The sequence below is a fragment of the Blennius ocellaris genome, assembly GCF_963422515.1.
Source record: "Blennius ocellaris genome assembly, chromosome: 23".
Taxonomy (NCBI): Eukaryota; Metazoa; Chordata; class Actinopteri; order Blenniiformes; family Blenniidae; genus Blennius; species Blennius ocellaris.
In genome coordinates, this window is record NC_137672.1 from 5,342,023 (window position 1) to 5,354,397 (window position 12,375).

General features: G+C 43.2%; 1 protein-coding gene across 1 annotated transcript in view; it reads right to left on the reverse strand.

Moving 5' to 3' along the window:
* Positions 1-10,199, reverse strand: part of nhsl2 (NHS-like 2) — a gene marked incomplete at its 5' end in the record, with an annotated part of 154,110 nt that extends 143,911 nt beyond the window's left edge. The window contains one exon of the mRNA XM_080518808.1: positions 9,899-10,199. Within this exon, the coding sequence (XP_080374934.1) occupies positions 9,899-10,199 (301 nt within the window). The remainder of the gene's footprint in view (positions 1-9,898) is intronic.
* Between the last annotated feature and the right edge of the window lie 2,176 nt (positions 10,200-12,375).

Below are 12,375 nucleotides of genomic sequence, written 5' to 3' on the forward strand. Positions count from 1 at the left end.
GAAAGTGCAGGAAAAGTGGAGGGAAAAAAAAAAAAGAAAAAAAAAATCTTCATCCGCCCTCGGAGGAAACTCGCTGCTCAGCACATGTAGAGTATTTCATCACAGGGCCTCTTCCTGCATTATATCACGGCTGTTACTCAATCCCCTCCCTCCCACTGCGCTTGTTATTCCTCACGCGGCACCGAGGTTTTGGAGATTATTGGAAAAATCGATAAATCTCTACTTTTCTCGCTCTCACTCCTCCGGCCTTCTATTTCCATGCAAATTTGCTCTCGTTTTTAACCGTCCGGGACAGCAAGTCAACACAGCTCTCCGTCCCGAGTCAAAGAAAAGGGTTTTTTAATTCTGTTTGTTTGTTTGTTTTTTCATGCTGGTGGTTTGGTTTCCTGCTCCGGAGCAGAAACAAGGAATAAAAGTTTGCTCTGTGGTTCTGCTGAGAAAAGTAACTTGTAATAGTCTCCCTCAGTCAGACATGTATAACGCTCATGTCGCCGATGGTACGTGAATGACGAGGAGGAAGATGCTCTAAAGTCAGGATGTAAGCACTTTTGAGAAAAACTAACTTGTAAAACACGCAGACTCACATAATGCGAACTCCTATCGGAGGCTAAAGATGCTAACGCTACGTCCAGCAGGACGTGGCGTCGCTGTCGGGACGGCTGAGTCGGTTCAGGATTAAACTGGAGTTCGGTGAAACAGCGACACGTCTGCTCCCGTCGTAATGCCTCACTTACTGAACCGGCAAGTACTCCTTTTATCAATGTAACTAACACGCTACAGACTCGACGCTGTACTTGATCATAGTTCACATTAGTCTCCACGTCATTCTGTGTCACGTTGATCAATTTGAACGTTTTGAAGGGAATTAATTTGTGTAAATTTGAATAAAGAGTCAGTCTGACGAGGTTTCTGTCAGGTTGTGTGAATTTAACGACACACACGGGAAAGATTGTTCGTCAAATATTGACCATATCTCTGTGTGATGATGATAGATTGATGATTATTTCATAATTATTCCTGTTTGATTTTTTTTTTTAATTAATTAGACCTCAAGACTCTGATTGTTTCTGTTAATCTCTTTTAAAAAAAAATACAAAAATAAATCTCCTGACTTAAATAAAGGCAACAACTCTAAAACAAAACAAAGCAGTTCAGTCGTTTGCTCTCCACTGCCAGATTACTTGCGGGAGTCTTGACTTGAAATGTTTGTTTTATTGTGGCGATCCCAACAACGAAAAAACCCAAAACATTCTCTATACTAGTAGTGATGGTTTGAGGTAGCGGGTTTCACTTATTATTCAGGAATGCAAAGAAGGACAGAAGTTCAGGACAATAACATTAAAATCAAAATAAATCGGTTCTTTATGATCAAACTGAGCTCCAGCAGTTTTCTTTGGAGGCGACTGATGTTGAACAAAGCTGCAGAACATGTGTTTCACTGCAACAGAGTTCACAATTCAGTCTCTTTCCACACTTTTTGCTGAATTTCACACGGTTTTGACGTGTAAGAGCGTTTTACCCCCATGTTCGTTTACCGACGCCTGATTAATACAAGCATTTTCCTAAAACATGACTTCACCTCACGTCACTCAAACTCAAGCAAACTGTCAAAGACAAGCTGCTAAAAAGCTTTGAAGTGAAAAGAAAAAAGAAAAAAAAACCTTCGTAGTATTTTGGTTCTCTGTTCACGTGATAACGGCTAATCAGAGCCGCTGAAAACACAACTTTTTGAAAACGGTCCCAATGGTTGAATTATTTGAAAACACTCCCGACTCCAACGCTGCGTTGAGAACTGGAATTTTCCAGCCGTATTACCGGGATGCTCACGCGCGGTGATTCGTTCACGGCCTGCTTCACACTGCAGTTCTTAGCATGCTAGCCACTAGCGCCGCAGCCCGTTAGCTGGCGTCCGTCGATGCCGATATGTGACGTACGAATGACGAGATGGACGTCAGTGCGATCCTTCCAATAGAAACATTAAAGGCCAACAGGAGGTCTGTGAAGCTTCCTTCATGGTTTTGTTTTGTTTTTACCGCAGTAGCCTACAGCAAACGTAAGCTAAGCTAGCATACGGGCTTGTGGAGACGAGTTTCACTTGGAGCAGCAGGAGGAAGGATTAAATCAAATTCTATACGGACACATGAAGAAGAAGAAGCGTTGTTGTGCAGCGTGTTGCTGCGGTGGAGGGACGTTTCTCTGCCCTCTGAATCACCGTCCGTAGGAAGAGAAAAGGTGGAGGAGGAGAAGCTAACGTCCTGAAATGTGGCCAGTTCCTGGTCTGTATGTGTGATTCAAAGAGGGGAAATTAATAGAGATTTCAGAGCATCAATGACAGGAAAGACACAGAATCCTCCGATGTCCCTGAAAACCTATTTGGAAGGACTCTTGTGGAAATATTGCCAGGACAAGCAGAGAGAAGCCCCACAGACTGGGGGAGAACATGCAAACTCATGCAAGCTGGAACCACGTGGAAAAGTTTTTGTGTTTCTGTGAGTGGAGTAAAACTTTGGAACAGACAAATCGAGTACAAATCAAGCAACGTCCATCTATTGACAGATTGAACGGGTTACATAACATCCGGTCTGGTCCCACGATAGAGTTATAGATTCAGTTTGGATCCATATAGAAAATAACGAAGAAGTAACTGTCCTGTTCATTATGTTTAATTAATTAATTAAAAATGTGGGTGGGGTTGCCTTTTGTTTATTTCACTTTATTGTTATTTTTCATTGTTTTAATTTTATTCCCTTATTTAATTTACATCGTGATCAAAAATATGATTTATGTACATCGGAATATCCAACACTTATTTTGAATGTTTACAACTTGAAGCCTGGGGAAATGTTTTGTCATTTGCATTGTGAACATTGCACTTTGTAATCTTGTATTAACAGTTGAAAAACTTCAATAAACAGATTTGTTTTTAAAAATGGGGGTGGGGTTTTCTTGTATTTTTTACCTGAAAAAAATGTAAACAATAAAATGAAAGAAAAAAAAGAGTGGTGATGAGAAACAGTTTAAAGGTTGTTAAAAAAGAGTGAATGAAAACAGGCGTAGCAGCCTTTTTTAAGTTAGTGTGGTCTCACTTTTACTGAAAAATTAAGTCTAGGATCCTGTTTATTCAGTGTTTGTGCTGCTCAGTTCTTCAACAGACCTTCTCCATCAAACGGGTCATTTTGAAAACACTGCCGTCTGAACGTGAAAGGTTTGTGATACTGAGATGGGCGGGGAGAAAAACAAAGTCATTTCCAGTCGATTGTTGTCGTGTAAACATGGCCTCAGCGTCTGGGTTGGTCTGGAAGCAGCAGGAAGCAGAACAGTCTGGAGAGACGCTGGACGGAAGAAGATCTCAGTAGAACACAAATTATATATATATAATCCACAATTATCAACACGAGAAGAAGAGAGCGCCTCACACATCCTGTCCGGTTCTTCCTGCGACTTTAACAACTGATTTGAGGATTTTATTACTGATTCATGTTTCATTTCTCAGAGCTTTACCTTCTTGTGAGCCTGTTTGCTCATAATTTAAGTCCCAGAGAATCTCAGGCTGGCAAAAAAAAACAGTTTAAATCTCTTTTTTAAACTGATATTGCTTTAATTTGTTTATGGGTGTTTTTGTATTTCTGCTAAACTCATCCCTTCCTTGCTGTTGGTTTTTTTTCATAAAGTTATTATTATTATCATAATCATTAGTAATCGTAACAAATCTCCAAAAGGTTGGTGTTTAATTCATAAAATACTCATTTCTGAGTCCACTTTTATTTACATTGATCACAGTGTCAATCCTTTGGGGAATTTGGTGGTAAAATAATCACATTTTATGATTTTTCTTTCCATGTTATGATCTTTCAAATATATATATATATATATACATATATATATATATATATATATATATATATATAAATCAACCTGAAGTGACACCAATGCCGACGCTGGATATATATTTCATTCTCATTTTTTTTAAGCAGCAAAAACTATATAATTAATATATACTATATACATTTTTTTAATTAATATTATTTCTTATATTTTTTTAATATATATTTAGATTTATATTTTTTAATCAGCAAAAACTATATAACTAACTATAAGATTATATGACATGTGGTAACTAATATATAAATACATTATAGTTTGTTTCATATATTTATATACATTTTTATATATTTAGATGTATATATTTTAAGCAGCAAAAACTATATAACTAACTATAAGATTATATGACGTGATAACTAATATTTTTTTTATATATTTATATATATTTTTCTATATTTAGATTTATATACTTTAAGCAGCAAAAACTATATAACTAACTATAAGATTATATGACATGTGACTGATACTAATTATATTTTATTCTTTTAATTATTGTATACTGTTAAAAGTGTTAAATGTCTTTTAAATGTTGTAATTCGGAGAATGTGAATGTGTGCTCTCTTGGCAACAGAGCTCTCGATCACCAACGGGTTCTTTTCCCGGTTAAATAAAAGTGAAATAAGTAAACATAATTTAAAAAAAACAACCTGTAGTGACACCGACGCCGATTTATGCACATTTATTTCAGTTCGTCTTACTGCAGAGCGAGCATACGGAGAAGTGGTCAGTAAGAATTAAAAAGTAATTCCTCTTTAAAAGAAAAAATCTCACCGCGAATTAAGCAAACACGGCAGCGTGTCCTGTCCCCCCCTAGTGGCCGAATAAAGAATGACAGGTTTTTGACCCTTGTGGTCACACGCGTTCGTCCGGCCACACGTAGCGCCATGACCAAACGCGTGACCGTACGGTCACGCGTTTGGTCATGGCGCTACGTGTGGCCGGACGAACGCGTGACCGTGAGGCGTGACGTCATGGCAGGTGCCTGTAACCACGGCGACCCGGGGGGGGGGGGGGGGGGGGGGAAGCTGGAAAGGGCCTCTGGGGGCCTCGACGGCAGGCAGGAAGCCGGGGGTGAGGGGGGGTTGGGGGGGGAGGGGAAAGGTGGGGGAGGGGGTGCTTCAGAGGACAAACTCCTCCGGTTCGGGAACCTCGGGGGCGACGGAAGCGGACAAACACGCACTCCGTCGCCGCTATCGGGCTTCAAACTGACGACTTGACATCCTCTTCCTCTCCGTATCAGCCCCCCCTCCCTCCCTCCCTCCCTCCCTCCCTCCCTCCCTCCCTCCCTGAACGATCTCACTGTGACCCGACGTTCCCTGCAAGGAAGCTCTGCGTTGAATCCATGTCAAGGCCCGGCGGGGTTTGAAACTCTGCGCTCGTGGCTGCGGAGATAAGCGTGAATAAAGACTGGTTTTTTTTTCTTTTTTCTTTTTCTTTTTTGCCTTGTTTAACACTGAAAACACAGGATGAAGTGTAAACGGTGGATTATACGGCGTATCTGTCGGCTCAAGCTGCAAACGCTGCCGCCTACGACTCACTAGCTTACACTGAACATCACAGCAGCAGCGCCAGGGAGGAGAAGGAGGAGGAGGAGAAGGAGGAAGAGGAGGAGGAGGAGGAGGAGGAGGAGAAGAAGGAGGAGAAGGAGGAGGAGGAAGAGAAGAAGGAGAAGAAGAAGAAGAAAAAGAAGGAGAAGAAGAAGGAGGAGGAGGAGGAGGAGAAGGAGAAGAAGGAGGAGGAGAAGAAGGAGGAGAAGGAGGAGTAGGAGGAGACGGAGAAGAAGAAGAAAAAGAAGGAGGAGAAGAAGAAGAAGGAGAAGAAGAAGGAGGAGGAGGAGAAGAAGAGGAGGAGAAGACGAAGAAGGAGGAGAAGGAGAAAAAGGAGTAGAAGAAGAAGAAAAGAGACATTGAGCGTATTTGGAAAAACTGAAATATATTTTCATTTACCAGAAAAGTGTCTTGTTTATACGACAATGTTTTGAAAAGCAGGTATTTACACAGAGACTCATTTTCACGTTTGTCAGGAAGATGCGTAAAAACTCATACCATACTATACTATACGGTACCGTACCATACCATACTGTACCGTTCTGTACCGTATAGTACCGTACCATACCATACCATACCATACTGTACCATTCTGTAGTGTACAGTACCATACCATACTAAACCATACCATACCATACCACACCATACCATACCATACCATACAGTACCGTACCATACCATACCATACCATACCACACTGTAACATACCCAACCATATTATACTGCACCATACCATACTTTAACATACTGAACCATACCATACTGTAACATACCGAACCATACCGTACCATGCCATACCGTACCATACCATACCGTACCATACCATACTGTACCACTCTGTGCTGTATAGTACCCTACCATACTGTACTGCACCATTCCATACCATAACATGCTGTACCATACCATACTGTGCCATACCATACCATACCACACTGTAACATACTGAACCATACCAGACCATACCATACCATAGTGTACTATAGTACCATACCGTACTTCATACAAGGCCTGCACAACAAGGTCCAGACGACTCAGGATGGACATGAAATGACGAAACAACATTTAAGAGTAAAACATCAGGGACCGAGAGAGAATCAGACACACTGGGGGGAAAAACAAACATGTAGACTTTAACGCCCGTCACTATGGCAACACTTATGAAGCCTTACCCTATGAAGTGTTAATCCGCTGTAAATTTTGTGTTTCCTAGTCGGGTGTTTAAAACCTTTGCAGACCTTTAGAAGGGCGGCAGGGTGATTCAGTGGTGAGCACTGTGACAACGTCAGGCTTCACTTTGGTCTTCAAGCAGCTCTTACAATGAACGACTGTAACATTTTTCCTTCTATCGTTCCTGCATGTTCCCTCTATCGTCTGTCCTCCGACTCACCGACTGTCAAGACATATCAAACAGTTTAATGTCGACAAAACAAACAAGTGACGGCGAACCGCCAAAATAACCCAAATGTTTCTCCTGCAGACAACATGCAGATCAACGCTTTGCAGAGACGGTGGGGGAGGAGAGAGAGAGAGAGAGAGAGAGAGAGAGAGAGAGAGAGAGAGAGAGAGAGGAAGAGAAGAAGAGAGGAAGATGATGGAAGATGAAGGCCCGGTCCAGCTCTATTGATTATTTTACCGTTCGCCTCTTCCCACGTGTTGACGATACAGCGAGAGCCCACTCAGGATTTAGGAAGAGAGAGAGGACGAGTGCATCAAACACATACACACACACGTGCACACACACACACACACACACACACACACACACACACACACACACACACACACACACACACACACACACACACACACACACACACACACATGCGCGCGCGTGCGGGTGAATCCGCCTCACCAGAGTAAACTAAAAACAATGACGTGTTTTATTTTCAGGGGTTTTCTTCTCCAATTCCTCTCTCTTTTATCAAACTGTACAGGCTCTCTCACTCTCTCACGCTCTCATGCACACACACACACACACACACACACACACACACACACACACACACACACGACCACTTGTACCGTTACAACAGAGACACTGATGTTGATGAGCTCACCGTGTCCAAAGCTTCTCTCTTTGACATCAGTGTGAATAAACACCAATGTTTCAGCGTCATTTTGCAATAAGCTCACACATTCTATTGACTCGTATAGTGAAACTTCTGGATCAATGTGTGTGTCACTGGTTAACAAACCCACCGGCGGGACGTCACAAGAGAACCTTTAAGGCCAAAGAGAGGACAACGAACAACATCAAGTCATCGGGGTACAGTGAGACACTAATAGATGTGACGTGTGACGACAAGAAGCAGGAGATTTCAACATCAGCCCTGTGGGTCAATCTTCAATCTAATCCACCTTGTGGATTGAATAAAAGAAGAAAAAAAACCTGCCATTAAATATAAATAATTGTAATTTAGCTGGTGCAGATCACTGCAGATGCGACTTCCTGACTCTGCCCACTCTCTGACTGACCAATCAGGGAGCAGGACAATGCTGACGTTGTTGAAGGCCGTTGGACATGAGACATACAGTATTGTACGGACCGCTGTGGAGTGAAGGACCATGAGAAATGCCACTTGTAACTTTGTCTATGTGTTGCCTGAGTTACGTGTTTTACTGCCACAGTCGGTTATAGTTTGTGTCTCTGTTTGTCTTCGTCTTACGCGGGATTGAATAAAGACATTCCTGAGTGTCCCCTACAGTATGTACTACAGTTTCAGCAGTTTCCTCTTGGTTCATTTTACGATTCACGACACCCTCCTGTGGTCCACGCTGGTATGACAAGACTCATGAAGCTGTGGCTACACCGTTAGCACGCTAATCTAGTTCTTCTACGCTTCACGATTTTATTATTTAGGTTTGATTTTAAATGAAAATGTTCCCCAACAGAACCGTCCAGAGTGAAGCGGTCGGTAAGTTGGTCCATTGGTTTTATTTCCCAGCCTCCTGCTAAACCGACAAACTTCATCACAACAACAGTTTGAAAGATCAAAGCTTCAGACATGCAACACAAAGTGTCCTCCTCTCCACTGGCCTGCTGTGCTCCGACCGTTGCTCTGGCTGAGTCCAGGCAACTGAACTCACTGAACTTCTTGCACTTTTCACCTTTGTCTCTCTCTTGTAGTCATTATTAGTGAGCACAGGAATCTGGGTTGTTTTAAACTGATAACAAAAATAAACATCCTGCTGCATCAAAATAGCAAATACATTAATAACTGTATTTGGACACGGATAAAAAAAAATATTTAATTCAAAAATATTGGCTGAATGATCAGCCTCAAAGGGTCTGAGTCACATAATGCAATTATTTTTAGAATAACAAGCCTTAAAGTCCTAGTGAATTGAAAATTCGACCTCCAAAAGACTCTGGCTGTCGCTTCTAGGGACATTTTTTATGCTAACTGGTCCAAGGGTAAGCTAGCCGCTCCCGCCGCCTGTGCTCCTTTTCTCCTCTCTCGGTCTCTTCCAGGCTCAATCTTTCATCAAGGCTCATAAAACGCAGACTATAACTTCAAAACACTGTTAAACTTTGATATTTAAGAGGAAACAAGCCGATATAAACACAACAGATGGAGATCTGCACAACTCTTGACGTCACGCCCACGAAGAAGGATTCCCCCGACTTCCTCGGCTGGAGATTCAAAATTCAAATAACTTTGTTATGCAACAACAGTGGTGGGGCAGAGTCGGAGGAACCTTAGAAGTAGAACTCCAACTATCGTTTTTTGCAAAGTGGTGTTTTACATTTCACTGGGCCTTTAAAGTCAGTTACAAGGGGCCTTTCTGTTTGGAGTTTGCATGTTCTCTCCGTGTGTGTTCGCACTTTTCTGTGCAGGTGGAAGTGGCGGAAGTTCAACCTTCAACCGATTTCAGTTCCAAAACGTTTCAAAGGCGAAAGAAACCTGTAAGGAAAGCAGGAGCCGGCAGAGTTCCGAGAAGAGGCACAAGGTGACATGTGGAGCGCAAAGACTCCAAAACACGCAGTTCACATTCCTCCACCACACCCGCAGCGCGCCGCCTCGGAAACACACAAACTCTCAGTCTCCGCCTCCGTCCTCTCTCCCTCTCACCCGTCCTGTTTCACCTGACATGTCTCATCCTTAAACGTCACATTTCCATCATTAACTGTTAGAATTTAACTTTCTCTTAACTGCTCTGGTGTGAAAAGAACCTCGCGGCCGGCCGAGAAGAATAACAAGTTGTCCCGGGGAGCCTCTTGTCACTTACGCGCACTATAAATAAACGTGGACGTGCAGGAATGAGCTGTCGTTTTCACAAACAGATTAGATAAATAAATAACACCAGAAATCCAGCCTGATCTGAAGTTTGGCACAACTGACAGAAACTCCCGCTGCTGCGCAAAGTGTCTCCAGGTGAGGGACCCCCACCCACCACCACCACCGCCCCCCCTCCTCCCCATCGCCGGCTCTCGGCTCGATCAGCTTCTTTTTTAAATTAAATCTTACTTCTCGGTGGAGGTTTGCTGACCAGCTCCGCGACGCGCCTCTGCAGCCGGGCCACTCTGCCCTCCAGCGCGCCGGACCGCCGCCAGACTGACACCAGGTCCCCCTCCAGGTCCTCCAGGATGCCCACCGAGTGGCGGGACAGATCCGAGAGCTGCCGGAGCACCGAGCACAGCGAGAAGCCGCACACGTCCGCCAAGTCCTCGAAAAGCAGGCTCTGGTGCTGCGGCGGCGCCTCCAGCGCGCCCCGGCCGTCGGGCTTGCACACATCCCTGGGAAGGATCGCGCGTTTGCAGAAAGGCATGACTCTCCTCCACGAAAAAAACAACCAAAACTCTCCAGACGAGTCAAGTTTAGATCCCCGCGACCCCACCGACCCCTCCGGGCGGCGCACGGACACACGCCATGGATCCCGCGGGGGGAGAAACTCCGCTGGGCTTGGAGACGCTTGGAGCGAGCTGCGCGTCGCGCGCCCACATTGTTTTTATGACTGCGAGCGAGATTTTCTGCCTTTTCTTTTTTTTTTTTTTTCTCACAGTGGAGCGGAGCGTCTCCACCGCTCGGGGGATTGTAAGTCAAACCAAACCCACTGCAACACGCCCGACATCCACTTTCAGCTTCAAGGTTAAAGCGTGAATAGAAAACGTTTCACAACATCCGAGCAACTGTTGTTTTCTAAATAAGTCCGCGAACTCCAATTAATGCACCGCGCGCGTGTTTTCCGGCGTGTTTACGCGCAGTTCCATCATAAAAAAGTGCATTTTGAAAAACATTGCGCACAAATCAGACTACAATCTTTCAACGCTAAGGGGAAAGCTTCCCTTTGCGCCTGCTTTCATTTTGAAAATATCAATCCCAACGTTGGATTTTATTTTGTTGAGCTTGACGCGGCGACACAGCGCGCAACAGTCTGGTGTTTCCCGAGGAGGAAACCTGCCCGAGGGAGGGATGAGGAGAGAGGAGAGGAGAGGAGAAGACGAGAGACGAGGAGGACACAGGGATGGTCCAATGGAGTTGTGCGTAACTGCGCCCCGGCCGCGCGTAACTCCGCACCAACTTTTCTTTGCGCACTTCTGCGGCGCTGTTGTCTCACATTCCGTCCACGCACGGAGCAGAAAAGTCCCAAAACAAACAGTTTTCCCCCCCAGCGTGGGAGCGGCTTCCACAGCGCCGCGATGTGCTGCAGTTAGAAGTTTGGCGCTTCCGCGGCCTCAAACTTGCGCCGCTTCATCTGAAAAGGCGCACCTCGGATCTAGAACGGAGCAGAATGAGGCCAGTTTGAACTGGAAATGAGACACAAATTATAAGTCAGTGAAATCGGGAAAACAAGATGACGCCGTAATCTGATTAACTGCAGACTTTCAATCAAATTACTTTCTAGATAATCACATAAAATCACATCAGTGAATTAACCAAGTATAGATCCACAATTGTAAAAAAAAAATGTTTTCTATATATTTGATTCAGTGAAACAAATCAATTCCAATACACATCCAAAGAACTGATTTCACTCTCGTACCAACAAAATAAAGACTCTTGTAGTGGGAATACTATAATAAACCGTGATATTTATTATAAAGGCCAAGTAACCAAAACATTCTAAATCACATTTATCTGTCGTTACTGGAAATGTATAAAATATGAGAAACAAAAGGGGCACGGATCCACAAAATACCACAATTTGCACTAGTTTTATGGTAAGCATCACTTTTTAAACTGTTTTACTTCATGAAATTTTCAAGTTAAATTTAACCTGCAGACACAGACCGGTACTTTTATTTTGAAACCGACGTCTGTCAGTGAATGAACCTGATGACTGACAGACAGTTTGAGCTCAGATTGTTTGGTCAGGTTTTATTTCTGCACACTTCTAGATTGTACTTGTGACTTTTAATGACACTTAAAAGTCTCGTCGGTGTCGTCATGGAAACGTGTGTGAAGCCACAGCAGTGTGAAGGAAGCAGGGACAATTTAAGTTGATGACATTTATGTTCCATCGTTAATTAAACAAGGAGGTGTTTTTTTTTTTCATTATTGTCCCCAAGCTTTTGGATATCAAACTCAAACCAGTGAATGATTCTTTTACCAACCCGAATTAATATTTTTTTTATCTATTTTTGTTTTGTTATTATAGGAAAGCCATTTTTGTTGGTATTATGGGTAATATTCTGGAATAAAATGTTTTCTATTATCAAAAAAGTGACTCAAAAACAAGCATCAGGGGCACATTTACCACGTGACTCTCTATTTGAACGGATCGGTGTTTTAATCCGGCGCATTTACTGCAAAACTTCGCTCCACGTAACTCCTCGGGTGTCAAACAGAAGCGTTTTTCTCCGATTCTGCGAATCCCGTCTCAAGAAACGTGGATCTCACGTGCTGAGAACAACTATTCAAGTTTGTGCACTGTGACTGCAATTATTGTATTATTGTTGATTTTAGAGAAACAGGAAGGAAACGTGGATGATGAGTATAATCAC